Source organism: Oncorhynchus keta, chromosome 1 (genome assembly GCF_023373465.1).
Source record: "Oncorhynchus keta strain PuntledgeMale-10-30-2019 chromosome 1, Oket_V2, whole genome shotgun sequence".
Lineage (NCBI taxonomy): Eukaryota > Metazoa > Chordata > Actinopteri > Salmoniformes > Salmonidae > Oncorhynchus > Oncorhynchus keta.
The window spans coordinates 100,129,660-100,156,015 of NC_068421.1; the positions used below are offsets into that span (position 1 = coordinate 100,129,660).

The 26,356-nt window shown below is 44.1% G+C and overlaps 1 protein-coding gene across 2 annotated transcripts in view; it reads left to right on the plus strand.

Annotated features, from left to right (window-relative positions):
- LOC118379531 (AP-1 complex subunit sigma-2-like) overlaps nt 1-26,356 on the plus strand; it is a 48,967-nt gene that overhangs the window by 13,364 nt on the left and 9,247 nt on the right. The window contains exons 3-5 of one of the 2 annotated variants that reach the window (XM_052468980.1): nt 15,741-15,849; nt 18,779-18,916; nt 19,699-19,785. In XM_052468980.1, coding sequence (XP_052324940.1) covers nt 15,741-15,849; nt 18,779-18,916; nt 19,699-19,746 — 295 coding nt within the window. In that variant the 3' untranslated portion in view covers nt 19,747-19,785. The remainder of the gene's footprint in view (nt 1-15,740; nt 15,850-18,778; nt 18,917-19,698; nt 19,786-26,356) is intronic. The other variant, XM_052468988.1, reaches the window with a different exon arrangement.

Genomic DNA, 26,356 nt, shown 5'->3' on the forward strand with positions numbered 1-26,356 from the left:
GAAACATTGATAAGAGGGAGCAGGTCTACTGAAACATTGATAAGAGGGAGCAGGTCTACTGAAACATTGATAAGAGGGAGCAGGTCTACTGAAACATTGATAAGAGGGAGCAGGTCTACTGAAACATTGATAAGAGGGAGCAGGTCTACTGAAACATTGATAAGAGGGAGCAGGTCTACTGAAACATTGATAAGAGGGAGCAGGTCTACTGAAACATTGATAAGAGGGAGCAGGTCTACTGAAACATTGATAAGAGGGAGCAGGTCTACTGAAACATTAATAAGAGGGGATAGACCTACTGGAACATTGATAAGAGGGAGTAGTTCTACTGAAACATTGATAAGAGGGAGCAGGTCTACTGAAACATTAATAAGAGGGAGCAGGTCTACTGAAACATTGATAAGAGGGAGCAGGTCTACTGAAACATTGATAAGAGGGAGCAGGTCTACTGAAACATTAATAAGAGGGAGCAGGTCTACTGAAACATTAATAAGAGGGGATAGACCTACTGGAACATTGATAAGAGGGAGTAGTTCTACTGAAACATTGATAAGAGGGAGCAGTTCTACTGAAACATTGATAAGAGGAGCAGGTCTACTGAAACATTGATAAGAGGGAGCAGGTCTACTGAAACATTGATAAGAGGGAGCAGGTCTACTGAAACATTAATAAGGGGATAGACCTACTGGAACATTGATAAGAGGGAGCAGGTCTACTGAAACATTGATAAGAGGGGATAGACCTACTGGAACATTGATAAGAGGGAGTAGTTCTACTGAAACATTAATAAGAGGGAGCAGGTCTACTGAAACATTGATAAGAGGGAGCAGGTCTACTGAAACATTGATAAGAGGGAGCAGGTCTACTGAAACATTGATAAGAGGGAGCAGGTCTACTGAAACATTGATAAGAGGGAGCAGGTCTACTGAAACATTGATAAGAGGGAGCAGGTCTACTGAAACATTGATAAGAGGGAGCAGTTCTACTGAAACATTGATAAGAGGGAGCAGTTCTACTGAAACATTGATAAGAGGGAGCAGGTCTACTGAAACATTGATAAGAGGGAGCAGGTCTACTGAAACATTGATAAGAGGGAGCAGGTCTACTGAAACATTGATAAGAGGGAGCAGGTCTACTGAAACATTGATAAGAGGGAGCAGGTCTACTGAAACATTGATAAGAGGGAGCAGGTCTACTGAAACATTGATAAGGGGAGCAGGTCTACTGAAACATTGATAAGAGGGAGCAGGTCTACTGAAACATTGATAAGAGGGAGCAGGTCTACTGAAACATTGATAAGAGGGAGCAGGTCTACTGAAACATTGATAAGAGGGAGCAGGTCTACTGAAACATTAATAAGAGGGGATAGACCTACTGGAACATTGATAAGAGGGAGTAGTTCTACTGAAACATTGATAAGAGGGAGCAGGTCTACTGAAACATTAATAAGAGGGGATAGACCTACTGGAACATTGATAAGAGGGAGCAGGTCTACTGAAACATTGATAAGAGGGGATAGACCTACTGGAACATTGATAAGAGGGAGTAGTTCTACTGAAACATTAATAAGAGGGAGCAGGTCTACTGAAACATTGATAAGAGGGAGCAGGTCTACTGAAACATTGATAAGAGGGAGCAGGTCTCCTGAAACATTAATAAGAGGGAGCAGGTCTCCTGAAACATTAATAAGAGGGAGCAGGTCTCCTGAAACATTAATAAGAGGGAGCAGGTCTACTGAAACATTAATAAGAGGGAGCAGGTCTACTGAAACATTGATAAGAGGGAGCAGGTCTACTGAAACATTGATAAGAGGGAGCAGGTCTACTGAAACATTGATAAGAGGGAGCAGGTCTACTGAAACATTGATAAGAGGGAGTAGTTCTACTGAAACATTGATAAGAGGGAGCAGGTCTACTGAAACATTAATAAGAGGGAGCAGGTCTACTGAAACATTGATAAGAGGGAGCAGTTCTACTGAAACATTGATAAGAGGGAGTAGTTCTACTGAAACATTGATAAGAGGGAGTAGTTCTACTGAAACATTGATAAGAGGGAGTAGTTCTACTGAAACATTGATAAGAGGGAGTAGTTCTACTGAAACATTGATAAGAGGGAGTAGTTCTACTGAAACATTGATAAGAGGGAGTAGTTCTACTGAAACATTGATAAGAGGGAGTAGTTCTACTGAAACATTGATAAGAGGGAGTAGTTCTACTGAAACATTGATAAGAGGGAGTAGTTCTACTGAAACATTGATAAGAGGGAGTAGTTCTACTGAAACATTGATAAGAGGGAGTAGTTCTACTGAAACATTGATAAGAGGGAGTAGTTCTACTGAAACATTGATAAGAGGGAGTAGTTCTACTGAAACATTGATAAGAGGGAGTAGTTCTACTGAAACATTGATAAGAGGGAGTAGTTCTGAAACATTGATAAGAGGGAGTAGTTCTACTGAACATTGATAAGAGGGAGTAGTTCTACTGAAACATTGATAAGAGGGAGTAGTTCTACTGAAACATTGATAAGAGGGAGTAGTTCTACTGAAACATTAATAAGAGGGATAGGTCTACTGGAACATTGATAAGAGGGGATAGACCTACTGGAACATTGATAAGAGGGAGTAGTTCTACTGAAACATTAATAAGAGGGAGCAGGTCTACTGAAACATTGATAAGAGGGGATAGACCTACTGGAACATTGATAAGAGGGAGCAGGTCTACTGAAACATTGATAAGAGGGGATAGACCTACTGGAACATTGATAAGAGGGAGTAGTTCTACTGAAACATTAATAAGAGGGAGCAGGTCTACTGAAACATTGATAAGAGGGAGCAGGTCTACTGAAACATTGATAAGAGGGAGCAGGTCTACTGAAACATTGATAAGAGGGAGCAGTTCTACTGAAACATTGATAAGAGGGAGCAGGTCTACTGAAACATTAATAAGAGGGAGCAGGTCTACTGAAACATTGATAAGAGGGAGTAGTTCTACTGAAACATTGATAAGAGGAGTAGTTCTACTGAAACATTGATAAGAGGGAGTAGTTCTACTGAAACATTGATAAGAGGGAGTAGTTCTACTGAAACATTGATAAGAGGGAGTAGTTCTACTGAAACATTGATAAGAGGGAGTAGTTCTACTGAAACATTGATAAGAGGGAGTAGTTCTACTGAAACATTGATAAGAGGGAGTAGTTCTACTGAAACATTGATAAGAGGGAGTAGTTCTACTGAAACATTGATAAGGGGAGTAGTTCTACTGAAACATTGATAAGAGGGAGTAGTTCTACTGAAACATTGATAAGAGGGAGTAGTTCTACTGAAACATTGATAAGAGGGAGTAGTTCTACTGAAACATTGATAAGAGGGAGTAGTTCTACTGGAACATTGATAAGAGGGAGTAGTTCTACTGAAACATTGATAAGAGGGAGTAGTTCTACTGAAACATTGATAAGAGGAGTAGTTCTACTGAAACATTAATAAGAGGGAGCAGGTCTACTGAAACATTGATAAGAGGGAGTAGTTCTACTGAAACATTAATAAGAGGGAGCAGGTCTACTGAAACATTGATAAGAGGGAGTAGTTCTACTGAAACATTAATAAGAGGGAGCAGGTCTACTGAAACATTGATAAGAGGGGATAGACCTACTGGAACATTGATAAGAGGGAGCAGGTCTACTGAAACATTGATAAGAGGGGATAGACCTACTGAAACATTGATAAGAGGGGATAGACCTACTGGAACATTGATAAGAGGGGATAGACCTACTGAAACATTGATAAGAGGGGATAGACCTACTGGAACATTGATAAGAGGGAGCAGTTCTACTGAAACATTAATAAGAGGGAGCAGGTCTACTGAAACATTGATAAGAGGGAGCAGGTCTACTGAAACATTGATAAGAGGGAGCAGGTCTACTGAAACATTGATAAGAGGGAGTAGTTCTACTGAAACATTGATAAGAGGGAGCAGGTCTACTGAAACATTAATAAGAGGGAGCAGGTCTACTGAAACATTGATAAGAGGGAGTAGTTCTACTGAAACATTGATAAGAGGGAGTAGTTCTACTGAAACATTGATAAGAGGGAGTAGTTCTACTGAAACATTGATAAGAGGGAGTAGTTCTACTGAAACATTGATAAGAGGAGTAGTTCTACTGAAACATTGATAAGAGGGAGTAGTTCTACTGAAACATTGATAAGAGGGAGTAGTTCTACTGAAACATTGATAAGAGGGAGTAGTTCTACTGAAACATTGATAAGAGGGAGTAGTTCTACTGAAACATTGATAAGAGGGAGTAGTTCTACTGAAACATTGATAAGAGGGAGTAGTTCTACTGAAACATTGATAAGAGGGAGTAGTTCTACTGAAACATTGATAAGAGGGAGTAGTTCTACTGGAACATTGATAAGAGGGAGTAGTTCTACTGAAACATTGATAAGAGGGAGTAGTTCTACTGAAACATTGATAAGAGGGGAGTAGTTCTACTGAAACATTAATAAGAGGGAGGTCTACTGAAACATTGATAAGAGGGGATAGTTCTACTGAAACATTGATAAGAGGGAGCAGTTCTACTGAAACATTGATAAGAGGGGAGCAGGTCTACTGGAACATTGATAAGAGGGATAGTTCTACTGGAACATTGATAAGAGGAGCAGTTCTACTGAAACATTAATAAGAGGGAGCAGGTCTACTGAAACATTGATAAGAGGGAGCAGGTCTACTGAAACATTGATAAGAGGGAGCAGGTCTACTGAAACATTGATAAGAGGGAGCAGGTCTACTGAAACATTGATAAGAGGGAGCAGGTCTACTGAAACATTGATAAGAGGGAGCAGGTCTACTGAAACATTGATAAGAGGGAGCAGGTCTACTGAAACATTGATAAGAGGGAGTAGTTCTACTGAAACATTGATAAGAGGGAGTAGTTCTACTGAAACATTGATAAGAGGGAGTAGTTCTACTGAAACATTGATAAGAGGGAGTAGTTCTACTGAAACATTGATAAGAGGGAGTAGTTCTACTGAAACATTGATAAGAGGGAGTAGTTCTACTGAAACATTGATAAGAGGGAGTAGTTCTACTGAAACATTGATAAGAGGGAGTAGTTCTACTGAAACATTGATAAGAGGGAGTAGTTCTACTGAAACATTGATAAGAGGGAGTAGTTCTACTGAAACATTGATAAGAGGGAGTAGTTCTACTGAAACATTGATAAGAGGGAGTAGTTCTACTGAAACATTGATAAGAGGGAGTAGTTCTACTGAAACATTGATAAGAGGGAGTAGTTCTACTGAAACATTGATAAGAGGGAGTAGTTCTACTGAAACATTGATAAGAGGAGTAGTTCTACTGAAACATTGATAAGAGGGAGTAGTTCTACTGGAACATTGATAAGAGGGAGTAGTTCTACTGAAACATTGATAAGAGGGAGTAGTTCTACTGAAACATTGATAAGAGGGAGTAGTTCTACTGAAACATTAATAAGAGGGAGCAGGTCTACTGAAACATTGATAAGAGGGAGTAGTTCTACTGAAACATTAATAAGAGGAGCAGGTCTACTGAAACATTGATAAGAGGGAGTAGTTCTACTGAAACATTAATAAGAGGGAGCAGGTCTACTGAAACATTGATAAGAGGGAGCAGGTCTACTGAAACATTGATAAGAGGGAGCAGGTCTACTGAAACATTGATAAGAGGAGCAGGTCTACTGAAACATTGATAAGAGGGGATAGACCTACTGAAACATTGATAAGAGGGAGCAGGTCTACTGAAACATTGATAAGAGGGAGCAGGTCTACTGAAACATTAATAAGAGGGAGCAGGTCTACTGAAACATTAATAAGAGGGGATAGACCTACTGAAACATTGATAAGAGGGGATAGACCTACTGAAACATTGATAAGAGGGAGCAGGTCTACTGAAACATTGATAAGAGGGAGCAGGTCTACTGAAACATTGATAAGAGGGAGCAGGTCTACTGAAACATTGATAAGAGGGAGCAGGTCTACTGAAACATTGATAAGAGGGAGCAGGTCTACTGAAACATTGATAAGAGGGAGCAGGTCTACTGAAACATTGATAAGAGGGGATAGACCTACTGAAACATTGATAAGAGGGAGCAGGTCTACTGAAACATTGATAAGAGGGAGCAGGTCTACTGAAACATTGATAAGAGGGAGCAGGTCTACTGAAACATTGATAAGAGGGGATAGACCTACTGAAACATTGATAAGAGGAGCAGGTCTACTGAAACATTAATAAGAGGGAGCAGGTCTACTGAAACATTGATAAGAGGGAGCAGGTCTACTGAAACATTGATAAGAGGGAGCAGGTCTACTGAAACATTGATAAGAGGGAGCAGGTCTACTGAAACATTGATAAGAGGGAGCAGGTCTACTGAAACATTGATAAGAGGGAGCAGGTCTACTGAAACATTGATAAGAGGGAGCAGGTCTACTGAAACATTGATAAGAGGGAGCAGGTCTACTGAAACATTGATAAGAGGGAGCAGGTCTACTGAAACATTGATAAGAGGGAGCAGGTCTACTGAAACATTGATAAGAGGGGATAGACTTACTGAAACATTAATAAGAGGGAGCAGGTCTACTGAAACATTGATAAGAGGGAGCAGGTCTACTGAAACATTGATAAGAGGGGATAGACCTACTGAAACATTGATAAGAGGGAGCAGGTCTACTGAAACATTGATATGAGGGTGCAGGTCTACTGAAACATTGATAAGAGGGAGCAGGTCTACTGAAACATTGATAAGAGGGGATAGACCTACTGAAACATTGATAAGAGGGGATAGACCTACTGAAACATTGATAAGAGGGAGCAGGTCTACTGAAACATTGATATGAGGGAGCAGGTCTACTGAAACATTGATAAGAGGGAGCAGGTCTACTGAAACATTGATAAGAGGGAGCAGGTCTACTGAAACATTGATAAGAGGGAGCAGGTCTACTGAAACATTGATAAGAGGGAGCAGGTCTACTGAAACATTGATAAGAGGGAGTAAGATGAGTTAAAATGGAGATTAAAATATTTACTAAACATTATTAAAAAAATTATAAAAAGTAACACTGAAATAACAATAACGAGGCTGTATACAGAGGGTACCGTTACCGAGTCAGTGTGTGGGGGTACAGGTTAGTCAAGGTAATTTGTACATGTAGGTAGTGGTAAAGTGACTATGCATAGATAATAAACAGAGAGTAGCAGGCAGCAGTGTAAAAATAAAGGGAGGGGGGGTCAATGTAAATAGTCCGGGTGGCCATTTATTTAATTGTTCAGCGGTCTTATGGCTTGGGGATAGAAGCTTTTAAGAAGCCTTTTGGACCTTGACTTGGCACTCCGGTACCACTTGCCGTGTGGTAGCAGACAGAACCGTCTGTGACCTGGGTGACTGGAGTCTTTGACAATTTTTTGGGCCTTCCTCTGACACAGCCTAGTATATAGGTCCTTGATGTCAGGAAGCTTGGTCCCAGTGATGTACTGGGCCGTACACACTACCCTCTTTAGCGCCACCACGATCAGCTCCTTTGTCTTGCTCACGTTGAGGGAGAGGTTGTTGTCCTGGCCCCACAGTGCCAGTTCTCTGACCTCCTCCCTATAGGCTGTTTCATCGTTGTCGGTGATCAGGACTACCACTGTTGTGTTGTCAGCAAATTTAATGATGGTGTTGGAGTCGTGCTTGGACACGCAGTCGTGGGTGAACAGGGAGTACAGGAGGAGACTAAGCACACACCCCTGAGGGGCCACCGTGTTGAGGATCAGCGTGGCAGATGTGTTGTTGCCTACCCTTACCACCTGGTGGCAGCCTGTCAGGAAGTCCAGGATCCAGTTGCAGAGGGAGGTGTTGTCCCAGGGTCCTGAGCTTAGTGATGAGCTTTGTGGGCACTATGGTGTTGAACGCTAAGCTGTAGTCAGTGAAAAGCATTCTCACATAGGTGTTCCATTTGTCCAGGTGGGAAAGGGAATTGTGGAGTGCTATTGAGATTGCATCATCTGTGGATCTGTTTGGGCAGTATACGAAATGGAGTGGGTCTAGGGTTTCTGGGATGATCGTGTTGATGTGAGCCATGACCAGCCTTTCAAAGTCATTTAGGTAGGTTACCTTCGCTTTCTTGGGCCCAGGGACTATGGTGGTTTGATTGAAACATGTCGGTATTACAGACTCGGTCAGGGAGAGGTTGGACATGTCAGTGAAGACATTTGCCAGTTGGTCCGCGCATGCTCTGATTGCACGTCCTGGTAATCTGGCTGTCCCCGCGTACTTGTGAATGTTGACCTGTTTAAAGGTCTTGATCACATCGGCTACGGAGTGTGATAACACAGTCGACCGGAACAGCTGGTGCTCTCATGCATGCTTCAGTGTTGCTTCCCTGGAAACGAGCATAAAAGGCATTTAGCTCATCTGGTAGACTCACGTCACTGGGCAGGTCACTGCTGGGTTTCCCTTTGTAGTCTGTAATAGTTTTCAAGCCCTGCCACATTCAACAGAGCGTCAGAGCCGGTGTTGTAGGATTCAATCTTAGTTCTGTATTGACACTTAAGTTAACGATTTAAGTTTGCCTGCATTAAAGTCCCCGGCCACTAGGAGCGCCGCTTCTGGATGAGCATTTTCTTGTTTGCTTATGGCCTTACACAGCTTGCTGAGTGCGGTCTTAGTACCAGCATCGGCTTGTGGTGGTAAATAGACGGCTACGAATAATATAGATAAACTCTCTTGGTAGATAGTGTGGTCTAATGCTTATCATGAGGTACTCTACGTCAGGTGAGTAATACCCCGAGACTTCTTTAATATTAGACATTGCACACCAGCTGTTATTTACAAATAGACACACACCTCCACCCCTTGTCTTACCAGACGTAGCTGCTCAATGCATGGAAAACCTAGCCAGCTATATATTCTCTGTGTCTTCGTTCAGTCATGACTTGGTGAAACATAATACATTACAGTTTTTAATGTCCTGTTGGTAGGATAGTCTCAATCATAGATCATCCAGTTTATTTTCCAGTGATTGCACGTTGGCCAATAGAACGGATGGTAGTAAAGGTGGTTTTCAAACTCGCTGACGAATTCTCAAAAGGCACCCCGACTCTTTATTTCTGTCTTTTCTTCATGCGGATGACGGGGATTTGGGCCTGGTCTTGGGGAAACAGTATATCCTTCGCATTAACAAAAAAAATCTTCGGCCAGTTTGAGGTGAGTAATCGCTGTTCTGATATCCAGAAGGTATTTTCGCTCAAAAGAGACGGTAGCAGCAACACTACAGTGGGGCAAAAAAGTATTTAGGCAGCCACCAATTGTGCAAGTTCCCCATTTAAAAAGATGAGAGAGGCCTGTAATTTTCATCATAGGTACACTTCAACTATGACAGACAAAATGAGAAAAAAAAATCCAGAAAATCACATTGTAGGATTTTTAATGAATTTATTTGCAAATTATGGTGGAAAATAGGTATTTGGTCACCAACAAACAAGCAAGATTTCTGGCTCTCACAGACCTGTAACTTCTTCTTTAAGAGGCTCCTCTGTCCTGCACTTGTTACCTGTATTAATGGCACCTGTTTGAACTTGTTATCAGTATAAAAGACACCTGTCCACAACCTCAAACAGTCACACTCCAAACTCCACTATGGCCAAGACCAAAGAGCTGTCCAAGGACACCAGAAACAAAATTGTAGACCTGCACTAGGCTGGGAAGACTGAATCTGCAATAGGTAAGCAGCTTGGTTTGAAGAAATCAACTGTGGGAGCAATTATTAGGAAATGGAAGACATACAAGACCACTGATAATCTCCCTCGATCTGGGGCTCCACGCAAGATCTCACCCGGTGGGGTCACAATGATCACAAGAACGGTGAGCAAAAATCCCAGAACCACACGGGGGACCTGGAGAGAGTTGGGACCAAAGTAACAAAGCCTACCATCAGTAACACACTACGCCGCCAGGGACTCAAATCCTGCAGTGCCAGACGTGTCCTCCTGCTTAAGCCAGTACATGTCCAGGCCCGTCTGAAGTTTGCTAGAGAGCATCTGGATGACCCAGAAGAAGATTGGGAGAATGCCATATGGTCAGATGAAACCAAAATATAACTTTTTGGTAAAAACTCAACTCGTTGTGTTTGGAGGACAAAGAATGCTGAGTTGCATCCAAAGAACACCATACCTACTGTGAAGCATGGTGGTGGAAACATGCTTTGGGGCTGTTTTTCTGCAAAGGGACCAGGATGACTAATCCGTGTAAAGGAAAGAATGAATGGGGCCATGTATCGTGAGATTTTGAGTGAAAACCTCCTTCCATCAGCAAGGGCATTGAAGATGAAACGTGGCTGGGTCTTTCAGCATGCCAATGATCACAAACACACCGTCCGGGCAACAAAGGAGTGGCTTCGTAAGAAGCATTTCAAGGTCCTGGAGTGGCCTAGCCACTCCAGATCTCAACCCCATAGAACATCTTTGGAGGGAGTTGAAAGTCTGTGTTTCCCAGCAACAGCCCCAAAACATCACTGCTCTAGAGGAGATCTACATGGAGGAATGGGCCAAAATACCAGCAACAGTGTGTGAAAACCTTGTGAAGACTTACAGAAAATGTTTGACCTCTGTCATTGCCAACAAAGGGTATATAACAAAGTATTGAGAAACTTTTGTTATTGACCAAATACTTATTTTCCACCATAATTTGCAAATAAATTCATAAAAATTCCTACAATGTGATTTTCTGGATTTTTTTTTTCTAATTTTGTCTGTCATAGTTGAAGTGTACCTATGATGAAAATTACAGGCCTCTCATATTTTTAAGTGGGAGAACTTGCACAATTGGTGGCTGACTAAATACTTTTTTGCCCCACTGTATGTACAAAATAAGTTACAAACGATGCGAGAAAACAAATAGAATAGCACAGTTGGTTTGGAGCCCGTAAAATGGCAGCTATCCCCTCCGGCAACATTATGTAAAATACCAGTTTAAAATACTACATTAAAGTCCCATCCAAAAGACGGAACCTTACACAGGGCTATATCCCCAATCACTACCCAGAGGTATTGGAATAAAAACATTTAGACCAGAGGAAAGAGTGCCTCTTACTGGCCCTCCACTTCCTGCAGCATCTGGGACCGACCAGGTCCGACCCTGCTTAGCTTCAGAGGCAAGTCAGCAGTGGAATGCAGGGTGGTATGCTGCTGGTAGGCTGCTGGTAGGCATACGGTGCATCTGGAAAGTATTCAGACTTTTTCAACATTTTGTTAGGTTACAGTGTTGTTCTAAAAATAGATTAAATAAAACATTTTTTTCTCATCAATCTATACACAATACACCATAATGACTAAAGTGAAAACAGGTTGTAATTAATTTTTGCAAATGTACACTACCGGTCAAAAGTTTTACGACTCATTCAAGGGCTTTTCTTTATTTGTACTATTTTCTCAATTGTAGAATAATAGTGAAGACATCAACTATGACATAACACAAGTAGTAACACATGTAGGAATTTAACCAAAAAAGTGTTAAACAAATCAAAATATATGTAATATTTGCGATTCTTCAAATAGGTCTTGATGACAGCTTTGCACACTCTTGGCAGTGTCTCAACCAGATTCATAAGGTGGTCACCTGGAATGCATTTAAATGAACAGGTGTGCCTTCTAAAAGTTCATTTGTGTAATTTCTTTCCTTCTTAATGCATTTGAGCCAATCAGTTGTGTTGTGATAAGGTAAGGGGGGGGGGGGGGGGGGGGTATACAGAAGATAGCCCTATTTGGTAAAAGACTAAGTCCATATTATGGCAAGAACAGCTCAAATAAGCAAAGAGAAATGACAGTCCATCATTACTTTAAGACATGAGGGTCAGTCAATACGGAAAGTTTCAAGAACTTTGAAAGTTTCTTCAAGTGCAGTCGCAAAAACCGTCAAGCGCTATGATGAAACTAGCTCTCATGAGGACTGCCACAGGAAAGGAAGACCCAGAGTGACCTCTGCTGCAGAGGATAAGTTCATTAGAGTTAACAGCATCAGAAATTGCAGCCCAAATAAATGCTTCACAGAGTTCAAGTAACATACATCTCAACATCAACTGTTCTGAGGAGACTGAGTGAATCAGGCCTTCATGGTCGAATTGCTGCAAAGAAACTACTACTAAAGGACACCAATAAGAAGAAGAGACTCACCTGCATGAAGAAACATGAGCAATGGACATTAATTAGATCGGTGGAAATTTGTCCTCTGGTTATTTTTTTGGGTTTCAACCGCCGTGTCCTTGTGAGATGCGGTTTGGGTGAACGGATGATCTCTGCACTTGTATTTCTCACCGTGAAGCATGGAGGAGGAGGTGTTATGATGTAGGGGTGCTTTGCTGGTGACACTACCTGTGATTTATTTAGAATTCAAGACACACTTAACCAGCATGGCTACCACAGCATTATGCAGCGATACGCCATCCCATCTAGTTTGGCCTTAACCAGCATGGCTACCACAGCATTCTGTAGTGATACTCCATCCCATCTGGTTTGGCCTTAACCAGCATGGCTACCACAGCATTCTGCAGCGATACGCCATGCCATCTGGTTTGGGCTTAACCAGCATGGCTGCCACAGCATTCTGTAGTGATACACCATCCCATCTAGTTTGGCCTTAACCAGCATGGCTACCACAGCATTCTGTAGTGATACACCATCCCATCTAGTTTGGCCTTAACCAGCATGGCTACCACAGCATTCTGTAGTGATACACCATCCCATCTAGTTTGGCCTTAACCAGCATGGCTACCACAGCATTCTGCAGTGATACACCATCCCATCTGGTTTGGCCTTAACCAGCATGGTTACCACAGCATTCTGTAGTGATACACCATCCCATCGGGCTTGGCCTTAACCAGCATGGCTACCACAGCATTCTGTAGTGATACACCATCCCATCTGGTTTGGGCTTAACCAGCATGGCTGCCACAGCATTCTGTAGTGATACACCATCCCATCTGGTTTGACCTTAACCAGCATGGCTACCACAGCATTCTGTAGTGATACACCATCCCATCGGGTTTGGCCTTAACCAGCATGGCTACCACAGCATTCTGCAGCGATACGCCATCCCATCTGGTTTGGCCTTAACCAGCATGGCTACCACAGCATTCTGCAGAGACACACCATCCCATCTGGTTTGGCCTTAACCAGCATGGCTACCACAGCATTCTGCAGTGATACGCCATCCCATCTGGTTTGGCCTTAACCAGCATGGCTACCACAGCATTCTGCAGAGACACACCATCCCATCTGGTTTGGCCTTAACCAGCATGGCTACCACAGCATTCTGCAGCGATACGCCATCCCATCTGGTTTGGCCTTAACCAGCATGGCTACCACAGCATTCTGTAGTGATACACCATCCCATCTGGTTTGACCTTAACCAGCATGGCTACCACAGCATTCTGTAGTGATACACCATCCCATCGGGTTTGGCCTTAACCAGCATGGCTACCACAGCATTCTGCAGCGATACGCCATCCCATCTGGTTTGGCCTTAACCAGCATGGCTACCACAGCATTCTGCAGAGACACACCATCCCATCTGGTTTGGCCTTAACCAGCATGGCTACCACAGCATTCTGCAGTGATACGCCATCCCATCTGGTTTGGCCTTAACCAGCATGGCTACCACAGCATTCTGCAGTGATACACCATCCCATCTGGTTTGGCCTTAACCAGCATGGTTACCACAGCATTCTGTAGTGATACACCATCCCATCGGGCTTGGCCTTAACCAGCATGGCTACCACAGCATTCTGTAGTGATACACCATCCCATCTGGTTTGGCCTTAGCCATGCTTGTTACCACAGCATTCTGCAGCGATACACCATCCCATCTGGTTTGGGCTTCGTAGGACTATCATTTGTTTTTCAACAGGACAATGACCCAACACACCTCCAGGCTGTCTAAGGGCTATTTTACCAGGAAGGAGCGTGATGGAGTGCTGCATCAGATGACCTGGCCTCAACAATCACCCGACCTCAACCAAATTGAGATGATTTGGGATGAGTCGGACCACAGAGTGAAGGAAAAGCATCCAACAAGTGCTCAGCATATGTGGGAACTCCTTCAAGACTGTTGGAAAAACATTCCAGGTGAAGCTGGTTAAGAGTGTGCAAAGCTGTCATCAAGGAAAAATGAGGGTATTTGAAGAATCTCAAAACTAAAATATATTTTGATTTAATTAACTTTTTTGGTTATGATTCCATATGTGTTATTTCATAGTTTTGATTATTCTACACACATTCAAAACAACGCAGGAGTGGCTTCGGAGGGGAGAGGAGAGGAGAACAGGAGTGGCTTCGGAGGGGAGAGGAGAGGAGAACAGGAGTGGCTTCAGAGGGGAGAGGAGAGGAGAACAGGAGTGGAGAGGGGGAGAGGGGGAGAGGCAGATGAGGAGAGGGGAGAGGCAGATGAGGAGAGGGAGAGGCAGATGAGGAGAGGGGAGAGGCAGATGAGGAGAGGGGAGAGGCAGATGAGGAGAGGGGAGAGGCAGATGAGGAGAGGGGAGAGGCAGATGAGGGAGGGGAGAGGCAGATGAGGAGAGGGGAGAGGCAGATGAGGAGGAGGGAGAGGCAGATGAGAGGAGGGGAGAGGGCAGATGAAGGGAGAGGAGAGGAGTCCGATGAAAGGAGAGTCAGATGAAAGGAGAGGCAGAGGGAGGAGAGGAGGGGAGAGCAGAGGGAAGGGGGAGGAGAGGAGAGGAGAACAGGAGTGGAGAGGGGAGAGGCAGATGAGGAGAGGCAGATGAGGAGAGGGGAGAGGCAGATGAGGAGAGGGGAGAGGCAGATGAGGAGAGGGGAGAGGCAGATGAGGAGAGGGGAGAGGCAGATGAGGAGAGGGGAGAGGCAGATGAGGAGAGGGGAGAGGCAGATGAGGAGAGGGGAGAGGCAGATGAGGAGAGGGGAGAGGCAGATGAGGAGAGGGGAGAGGCAGATGAGGAGAGGGGAGAGGCAGATGAGGAGAGGGGAGAGGCAGATGAGGAGAGGGAGAGGCAGATGAGGAGAGGGAGAGGCAGATGAGGAGAGGCAGATGAGGAGAGGCAGATGAGGAGAGGCAGATGAGGAGAGGCAGATGAGGAGAGGCAGATGAGGAGAGGCAGATGAGGAGAGGCAGATGAGGGGAGAGGCAGATGAGGGAGAGGCAGATGAGGGGAGAGGCAGATGAGGAGAGGGGAGAGGCAGATGAGGAGAGGGGAGAGGCAGATGAGGAGAGGCAGATGAGGAGAGGGGAGAGGCAGATGAGGAGAGGGGAGAGGCAGATGAGGAGAGGGGAGAGGCAGATGAGGAGAGGCAGATGAAAAGTGAGGCAGAGGAGGAAGGGAGAGGCAAAGGAGAGAGAGGAGGGGAGGAGAGAGAAGGTGGAGGAGATGGGAGAGGAGAACAGGGGAGTGGAGAGGTAGAGGAGAGGCAGAGGGGAGAGGGGAGGAGGACAGGGGAGTAGAGAGGGAGGTGAGGGGAGTGGCAGAGCAGAGGAGGAGAGAGGAAGGAAGAGGCAGAGGAAAGTGGGAGGAGAGGAGAGAGTGACAGAGAGCTTTGCCAACAGTGCCATACCAACTCCATCCCTCTCTCACCTCCTCCATCTCGACAGACTCAGCTCTGTCCTGTTCCTCATGCTCCCATGTTGTTATTCTGTTTCTGCTGTGCCATCGAGGACCAGGACACCAAGCTGTGAGTGTTATTAACAGGTGTGTGTGTGGGGGGTTTCAGGTATGCCAGCCTGTATTTCTGCTGTGCCATAGAGAACCAGGACAACGAGCTGATCACACTAGAGATCATCCACAGATATGTGGAACTACTGGATAAGTACTTTGGCAGTGTACGTATCCATCTATTCTCTACTCTTTATTCTCTACTCTTTATTCTCTACTCCCTATTTCCTACTCCTTATTTCCTACTCCCTATTTCCTACTCCCTATTTCCTACTCCCTATTCCCTATTCCCTACTTTCTACTCCCTACTCCCTACTCTCTATTCCCTACTCTCTATTACCTACTCTCTATTACCTACTCTCTATCTACTCTCTATTCCCTACTCTCTATTCCCTACTCTCTACTCCCTACTCTCTACTCCCTACTCTCTATTCCCTACTCTCTATTCTCTATCCCCTACTCTCTATTCCCTACTCCCTACTCTCTACTCTCTATTCCCTACTCCCTACTCTCTACTCTCTATTCCCTACTCTCTCTTCCCTACTCTCTACTACCTACTCTCTATTACCTACTCTCTATTCCCTACTCTCTACTCTCTATTCTCTACTCTCTATTCCCTACTCTCTACTCTCTATTCCCTACTCTCTACTCCCTACTCTCTATTCCCTACTCTCTATTCCCTACTCCCTACTCTCTATTCCCTACTCTATTCTCTATTCCCTACTCCCTACTCTCTACTCTCTATTCCCTACTCTCTATTACCTACTCTCTACTACCTACTCTCTATTACCTACTCTCTATTCCCTACTCTCTACTCTCTATTCTCTACTCTCTATTCTCTACTCTCTACTCTCTACTCTCTATTCTCTACTCCCTACTCCCTACTCTCTATTCCCTACTCTATTCTCTATTACCTACTCTCTATTCCCTACTCTCTATTATCTACTCTCTATTCCCTACTCTCTATTCCCTACTCTCTATTCCCTACTCTCTATTCCCTACTCTCTATCCCCTACTCTCTACTCTCGACTCCCTACTCTCTATTACCTACTCTCTATTATCTACTCTCTATTACCTACTCTCTACTCCCTACTCCCTACTCTCTATTCCCTACTCTCTACTCCCTACTCTCTATTCCCTACTCTCTATTCCCTACTCTCTATTCCCTACTCTCTATTCCCTACTCTCTATTCCCTACTCTATTCTCTATCCCCTACTCTCTATTCCCTACTCCCTACTCTCTACTCTCTATTCCCTACTCCCTACTCTCTACTCTCTATTCCCTACTCTCTACTACCTACTCTCTATTACCTACTCTCTATTCCCTACTCTCTACTCTCTATTCTCTACTCTCTACTCTCTACTCCCTACTCTCTATTCCCTACTCTCTATTCCCTACTCCCTACTCTCTATTCCCTACTCCCTACTCTATTCCCTACTCTATTCTCTATTCCCTACTCCCTACTCTCTACTCTCTATTCCCTACTCTCTCTTCCCTACTCTCTACTCCCTACTCTCTATTACCTACTCTCTACTACCTACTCTCTATTACCTACTCTCTATTCCCTACTCTCTATTCCCTACTCTCTATTCTCTACTCTCTACTCTCTATTCTCTACTCTCTACTCTCTACTCTCTATTCTCTACTCTCTATTCTCTACTCCCTACTCTATTCCCTATTACCTACTCTCTATTACCTACTCTCTATTCCCTACTCTCTACTCCCTACTCTCTATTCCCTACTCTCTATTCCCTACTCTCTATTCCCTACTCTCTATTCCCTACTCTCTATTCCCTACTCTCTACTCTCTACTCCCTACTCTCTATTACCTACTCTCTATTATCTACTCCCTACTCCCTACTCTCTACTCCCTACTCTCTATTCCCTACTCCCTACTCTCTACTCCCTACTCTCTATTACCTACTCCCTACTCTCTATTACCTACTCTCTTTTACCTACTCTCTATTCCCTACTCCCTACTCTCTACTCCCTACTCTCTACTCCCTACTCTCTATTACCTACTCTCTACTCCCTACTCCCTACTCCCTACTCTCTACTCCCTATTCCCTACTCTCTACTCCCTAATCTCTTCCATATCCCCTACTCTCTACTCTCTATTCCCTACTCTCTATCCCCTACTCTCTATCCCCTACTCTCTACTCTCTATCCCCTACTCTCTATTCCCTACTCTCTATCCCCTACTCTCTATCCCCTACTCTCTACTCTCTATCCCCTACTCTCTATTCCCTACTCTCTATTCCCTACTCTCTATCCCCTACTCTCTACTCTCTATCCCCTACTCTCTATTCCCTACTCTCTATTCCCTACTCCCTACTCTCTACTCCCTACTCTCTATTACCTACTCTCTACTCCCTACTCTCTATTACCTACTCCCTACTCCCTACTCTCTACTCCCTATTCCCTACTCTCTACTCCCTAATCTCTTCCATATCCCCTACTCTCTACTCTCTATTCCCTACTCTCTATCCCCTACTCTCTATCCCCTACTCTCTACTCTCTATCCCCTACTCTCTATTCCCTACTCTCTATCCCCTACTCTCTATCCCCTACTCTCTATTCCCTACTCTCTATTCCCTACTCTCTATCCCCTACTCTCTATTCCCTACTCTCTATTCCCTACTCTCTAATGATTATAACAGTGATTCTGATCCAACCATTAACTCATACATTGTTGTGCCTTTGGCCTGATAGGATGGAAGTTCAATATGTAGCTAGATGTAGAAGGCTAATGACAGTTTTGTCAACATTGGCGTATCTAGGGTTATGTTAGTCAACATTTTTCTTCTACACACATTTATACATTTGACATTTGAGTTATTTAGTGGATGCTCTTATCCAGAGCCACTTGCAGACTGAGTGCACATGTTCATATCGGTCCCGCGTGGAAAAGTGGAGGCAGCTCCTGTTTTCTTTGCGACTTGTGGTAACTTTACGTAGTTCTAAATCAATAGTTGTTTAGTTGTCTGAAAATGTGGGAAACATTACATTGCTTCACCATGCTGTCATTTTTTATTAAGGTATCTTTGACAAATGGGTACTTTTTCCACCACTGTGTGTGTGTGTGTGTGCTCTAGGTGTGTGAGCTGGACATCATATTTAACTTTGAGAAGGCCTACTTCATCCTGGATGAGTTCTTGCTGGGAGGAGAGGCTCAGGACACGTCAAAGAAGAATGTACTAAAGGCTATAGAACAAGCTGACCTACTGCAGGAGGTAAAATACCTCACTGACCCCAAGACAGGGACCTCTCTAATCTACGATAACCCAGACATCTCTCTCTCTCGCTCACTCTCTCACTACTGCCTTGTTTTCTATGCTATCATTTACAGAATGTAGACTTTCAGATCCATCTCTTCCCAGGTACAGTCCATTAACCCTGCAGGAGCCAGACCACATAGCCTTTAGCATCAGACCCAGGGTACATGGCCTTTAGCATCAGACCCAGGGCACATGGCCTTTAGCATCAGACCCAGGGCACATAGCCTTTAGCATCAGACCCAGGGTACATGGCCTTTAGCATCAGACCCAGGGCACATAGCCTTTAGCATCAGACCCAGGGTACATAGCCTTTAGCATCAGACCCAGGGTACATGGCCTTTAGCATCAGACCCAGGGTACATGGCCTTTAGCATCAGACCCAGGGTACATGGCCTTTAGCGTCAGACCCAGGGTACATGGCCTTTAGCGTCAGAGCCAGGGTACATAGCCTTTAGCATCAGACCCAGGGTACATGGCCTTTGGCATCAGACCCAGGGTACATGGCCTTTAGCGTCAGAGCCAGGGTACATAGCCTTTAGCGTCAGAGCCAGGGTACATAGCCTTTAGCGTCAGAGCCAGGGTACATAGCCTTTAGCGTCAGACCCAGGGTACATGGCCTTCATATTTACTGGATTGGTTCAACAGTGCAGAAGAGAACCTCCCCTGGCAGTTTTTTTCTCTCTCTGCTCAGCTGCCCACTGAGAAACCTCTCTGATTGGCAGGTTGTGTGTTTGTAGATCCAGAATGAGGACTGGGGAGGTTTACCTAATGAGGAGATCTTATAGCGGACTGGAGTACTTCCCCTTTACACCAGGTCCTGCTGGGTAAATACCATGGTGCAATGTGTTCAGAGTGGAGTGTTGTATGACTGATACAGTCAGCCAGTCATTTAGCATGGAGTGAACCAACCAGTCAGTCAGTATGATGTGAACCAGCCGGTCAATCATCAGTCTGCATGTTATGAATCAGCCAGTCAGTCAGTCAGTCTGCATGGAGTGAACCAACCAGTCAGTCAGTCAGTATGATGTGAACCAGCCGGTCAGTTACTCCACATGGTGTGAACCAGCCAGTCAATCATCAGTCTGCATGTTATGAATCAGCCAGTCAGTCAGTCAGTCTGCATGGAGTGAACCAACCAGTCAGTCAGTCAGTATGATGTGAACCAGCCGGTCAGTTACTCCACATGGTGTGAACCAGCCAGTCAATCATCAGTCTGCATGTTATGAATCAGCCAGTCAGTCAGTCATCAGTCTGCATCGCGTGAACCAGCCAGCCAGTCAGCCAGCATGGTTTGAACCAGCCAGTCAGTCAGCATGATATGAATCAGTCAGTCAGTAGTCAGTATGGTGTGAACCAGGCAGCCAGTCAGCTTGGTGTAAGCCAGCCATTCAGTCAGTCAGTCTGCATGGTTTGAACCAGCCAGTCAGTCAGCATGATATGAATCAGTCAGTCAGTAGTCAGTATGGTGTGAACCAGCCAGTCAGTCAGAATGTGTGAACCAGCCAGTCAGTCAGCATGGTGTGAACCAGTCAGTCAATCACTCTACATGGTGTTCAGTGTGCTGTACTCGGTGACTGCATGTAGCATACTGTTTACGTTGTAATGCTATGGGGAAAGTAGATGGCAACAGCCAGTCAGTCATCATCGGACATGAACCCAATCTGGACGGCTTTTGGCCATGTCTGAGTACCTAAGTGTTCAGCAGTGGGCATATATCAGAGGAGGGGAGAAAACATTCCAGTGAAATGAGAATGGGGGCTTAGGTCGCTAGAAGTAGTGTATGCCATAAGGTAGCGCATGATGCACTAATTAATATGGAGGAAGGAAGGCATACCTCAGGGCTTTTGATGAAACTATTTTAATGAAACTGTGGAGCAGCTCAGTGGTATTGTAGAGTAAGCAACCACAACGCTTTGTTAAAATACTGGCGTCTGAGCCGATTATAAATACACACTCAGCACTACATGAATAAGGAAAGTTTCTTTTTGTATACTGATTGGATAAGGAAGGTTTCTCTCTGTATTCTGAATGGATAAGAAAAGTTTCTCTCTGTATACTGATTGGATAAAGAAAGTTTTTCTCTGTATACAGATTGGATAAGGTTTAAGGGGCGGCAGGGTAGCCCAGTGGTGAGAGCGTCGGACTAGTAACCGAAAGGTTGCAGGTACAAACCTGTCGTTCTGCCCCTGAACAGGCAGTTAACCCACTGTTCCTAGGCTGTCATTGAAAATAATAATTTGTTCTAACTGACATGCCTAGTTAAATAAAGGTTAAAAAAGGGAGCTCTGCTTACCATGCATACAGGTTCTTAAAGTTTGGGTTGAGTGACAAAATAAGAGGTCAACAGCAGGTTGCTAGTTTTATTTTCTCCTTTTCCACCGCTACTCAAAACCTCAGACTTCTATCTCTAAAGACTGGTCCAAGGATAAGAAGCACACGGGAGAACACAAACACGGGTTTCGGTGTAGGGACGAGGGAAGCGCGACTAGGGTGGACATTTTTTCAGCCGGTGATTGTCAAGCAAATAACTGCCGGTCTCACGGTAATTGACCGTTATTGACACATTTAGCATCTCCTGGCTTCCAAACATTTAAAAAAAGACTAATAAATCCATGTAAGTCGACACCATCACAATAAATCCATGTAATATAGTCTACCTACACCATCACAATAAATCCATGTAATATAGTCTACCTACACCATCACAATAAATCCATGTAATATAGTCTACCTACACCATCACAATAAATCCATGTAATATAGTCTACCTACACCATCACAATAAATCCATGTAATATAGTCTACCTACACCATCACAATAAATCCATGTAATATAGTCTACCTACACCATCACAATAAATCCATGTAATATAGTCTACCTACACCATCACAATAAATCCATGTAATATAGTCTACCTACACCATCACAATAAATCCATGTAATATAGTCTACCTACACCATCACAATAAATCCATGTAATATAGTCTACCTACACCATCACAATAAATCCATGTAATATAGTCTACCTACACCATCACAATAAATCCATGTAATATAGTCTACCTACACCATCACAATAAATCCATGTAATATAGTCTACCTACACCATCACAATAAATCCATGTAATATAGTCTACTTACACAATCACAATAAATCCATGTAATATAGCCTAGACCATCACAATAAATCCATGTGATATAGTCTACCTACACCATCACAATAAATCCATGTAAGTCTACACCATCACAATAGATCCATGTAATATAGCCTAGACCATCACAATAAATCCATGTAAGTCTACACCATCACAATAAATCCATATAATAGTCTACACCATCACAATAAATCCATGTAAGTCTACACCATCACAATAAATCCATGTAATATAGTCTACCTACACCATCACAATAAATCCATGTAATATAGTCTACCTACACCATCACAATAAATCCATGTAATATAGTCTACCTACACCATCACAATAAATCCATGTAATATACTGTACCTACACCATCACAATAAATCCATGTAATATAGTCTACCTACACCATCACAATAAATCCATGTAATATAGTCTACCTACACCATCACAATAAATCCATGAAATATAGTCTACCTACACCATCACAATAAATCCATGTAATATAGTCTACCTACACCATCACAATAAATCCATGTAATATAGTCTACCTACACCATCACAATAAATCCATGTAATATAGTCTACCTACACCATCACAATACATCCATGTAATATAGTCTACCTACACCATCACAATAAATCCATGTAATATAGTCTACCTACACCATCACAATAAATCCATGTAATATAGTCTACCTACACCAACACAATAAATCCATGTAATATAGTCTACCTACACCATCACAATAAATCCATGTAATATAGTCTACCTACACCATCACAATAAATCCATGTAATATAGTCTATCTACACCATCACAATAAATCCATGTAATATAGTCTACCTACACCATCACAATAAATCCATGTAATAGTCTACACCATCACAATAAATCCATGTAATAGTCTACACCGTATATACAATGAGACAAGAACTTGATAATGCCTCGAATTTCCTGGCAACATCCCCTTTGTGTGGCTGTAATGCCCCTCCTCTCCCCCCAAAAAAACATACTGTGAGAGATGATAGATCCCAAATTAATACAACCACTAGCATCCCCAAAACTTTTTTGAGCAATGAGTTTGACGCAACAGATCAGAACGTTTAGCTTAAAATGTTATTAAACTATTAGGCTATTTCTTCACATTATAATCGCAGCAATACGCACACAGCAGTAGGCTATAAGCGCACACAGCAGTAGGCTATAAGCGCACACAGCAGTAGGCTATAAGCGCACACAGCAGTAGGCTATAAGCGCACACAGCAGTAGGCTATAAGCGCACACAGCAGTAGGCTATAAGCGCACACAGCAGTAGGCTATAAGCGCACACAGCAGTAGGCTATAAGCGCACACAGCAGTAGGCTATAAGCGCACACAGCAGTAGGCTATAAGCGCACACAGCAGTAGGCTATAAGCGCACACAGCAGTAGGCTATAAGCGCACACAGCAGTAGGCTATAAGCGCACACAGCAGTAGGCTATAAGCGCACAAAGCAGTAGGCTATAAGCGTACACAGCAGTAGGCTATAAGCGCACACAGCAGTAGGCTATAAGCGCACACAGCAGTAGGCTATAAGCGCACACAGCAGTAGGCTATAAGCGCACACAGCAGTAGGCTATAAGCGCACACAGCAGTAGGCTATAAGCGCACACAGCAGTAGGCTATAAGCGCACACAGCAGTAGGCTATAAGCGCACACAGCAGTAGGCTATAAGCGCACACAGCAGTAGGCTATAAGCGCACACAGCAGTAGGCTATAAGCGCACACAGCAGTAGGCTATAAGCGCACACAGCAGTAGGCTATAAGCGCACACAGCAGTAGGCTATTATGTTCCAAAATGCAATACATTTGCTCGAAAACACCCTTCTCAAAAGTGACCGTGTGAATATGCATCTAATGCTTTTATTACAACGGGGCATTTTTATGGTGAAAATGATCTTCCCCAAACTGGAAACTCAGGTTGTTGTCCTGGCACCACACGGCCAGGTCTCTGACCTCCTCCTGTCCTCCTCCTTACATCAGCTGATATCTCAAAGTGCTGTACAGAAACCCAGCCTAAAACCCCAAACAGCAAGCAATGCAGGTGTAGATGCACAGTGGCTAGAAAGGCCACTCCCTAGAAAGGCCAAAACCTAGGAAGAAACCTAGAGAGGAACCAGGCTATGTGGGGTGGCCAGTCCTCTTCTGGCTGTGCCGGGTGGAGATTATAACAGAACATGGCCAAGATGTTCAAATGTTCATAGATGACCTGCAGGGTCAGATAATAATAATCAAAGTGGTTGTCGAGGGTGCAACAGGTCAGCACCTCAGGAGTAAATGTCAGTTGGCTTTTCATAGCCGATCATTGAGAGTATCTCTACCCCTCCTGCTGTCTCTAGAGAGTTGAAAACAGCAGGTCTGGGACAGGTAGCACCACATTCAGAGTATCTCTACCACTCCTGCTGTCTCTAGAGAGTTGAAAACAGCAGGTCTGGGACAGGTAGCACCACATTCAGAGTATCTCTACCACTCCTGCTGTCTCTAGAGAGTTGAAAACAGCAGGTCTGGGACAGGTAGCACCACATTCAGAGTATCTCTACCACTCCTGCTGTCTCTAGAGAGTTGAAAACAGCAGGTCTGGGACAGGTAGCACCACATTCAGAGTATCTCTACCGCTCCTGCTGTCTCTAGAGAGTTGAAAACAGCAGGTCTGGGACAGGTAGCACCACATTCAGAGTATCTCTACCCCTCCTGCTGTCTCTAGAGAGTTGAAAACAGCAGGTCTGGGACAGGTAGCACCACATTCAGAGTATCTCTACCACTCCTGCTGTCTCTAGAGAGTTGAAAACAGCAGGTCTGGGACAGGTAGCACGTCCGGTGAACACGTCACGACGTTGCCGGTGTCTCGACATTGTCGGTGATCAGACCACTGTGTCATCTGAAAATGTAATGATGGTGTTGGAGTCGTGCCTGGCCGTGAAGCTATGAGTGAACAAGGAGTACAGTAGGGGAATGATCCCCAAAGATCCATCACATCTCACAAAAACATTTTCAACATACATCTGTAAAATGATAGTCTAGAAACTAAAGTTGTCTTCCTTTCAGGCTTCCATGTCTTCTCCCTGGACCTCCTCAATGTCCACCTCTTGAACATCAGACTCTGAGGCCTCATCTTCACTGTCCCTTTCCAACCTTCTTGAGGATGGCTCATTGTCAGGCTCAAAAAGCCTCAAATTTGCTCAGATGACCAGCAATGTTTCAACTCTTGTATTTGTCAGCCTGTTGCGTGCTTTAGTGTGTGTTCCCAAACAAGGACCAGTTGCGCTCTGAGGCGGCTGATGTTGGTGGGATTTGGAGGATGATGGAGGCAACAGGGGAAAGAGCCTCAGATCCACAAAGTCCCTTCCACCAGGTGGCTGATGAGATATGTTGGCACAACTGCCATATTGCATCTCCATCCCAAAGCCCTTGTTTGGAAGTGTACTTCACCAGACTGCCAAGAACCTTGCCCTTATCAAGGCAAAGGTGGGGAGACACGGTAGTGATGACAGGCCTTGTTGATCTCTGCACCAGACAGGATGCTCTTGCCAGCATACTTGGGATCCAACATGTACACTGTGGTGTGTTTGGGCTTCAGGCAGAAGTCTTCACGCGTTTTGATGCATTTCAGAACTGTAATTTCCTTGCTTGGAGCAACAGTGAAGTGGGCAGGGCACTATGGGTTTATTATCTCACATCTGCAAGCAGAGTCTGAACATCAGACAGGATGGCATTGTCTCCCTCAATCCGTGCAATGGCTACTGCTATAGGTTTCAGGAGTTTCAGGCTGCTTACCACTCTCTCCCAAAATACACCATCCAGGAGGATCCTCATGATGGGGCTGTCCATATCGGCAGACTGTGATATGGCCATTTCTTGGAGAGACTCCTTCCCCTCCAGGAGACTGTTAAACATGATGACAACACCACCCCAACGGGTGTTGCTGGGCAGCTTCAATGTGGTGCTCTTATTCTTCTCACTTTGCTTGGTGAGGTAGATTGCTGCTATAACTTGATGAGCCTTCTCATTTACATTTACATTTAAGTCATTTAGCAGACGCTCTTATCCAGAGCGACTTACAAATTGGTGCATACACCTTATGACAACCAGTGGAACAGCCACTTGCATCTAAATCTTGTTGGGGGGGGGAGAAGGATTACCTACCCTTACTTACCCTATTCTCATACCTAACCATTTCCTTGGCTCTCTTGTAGAGTGTATCCATTGTTTTC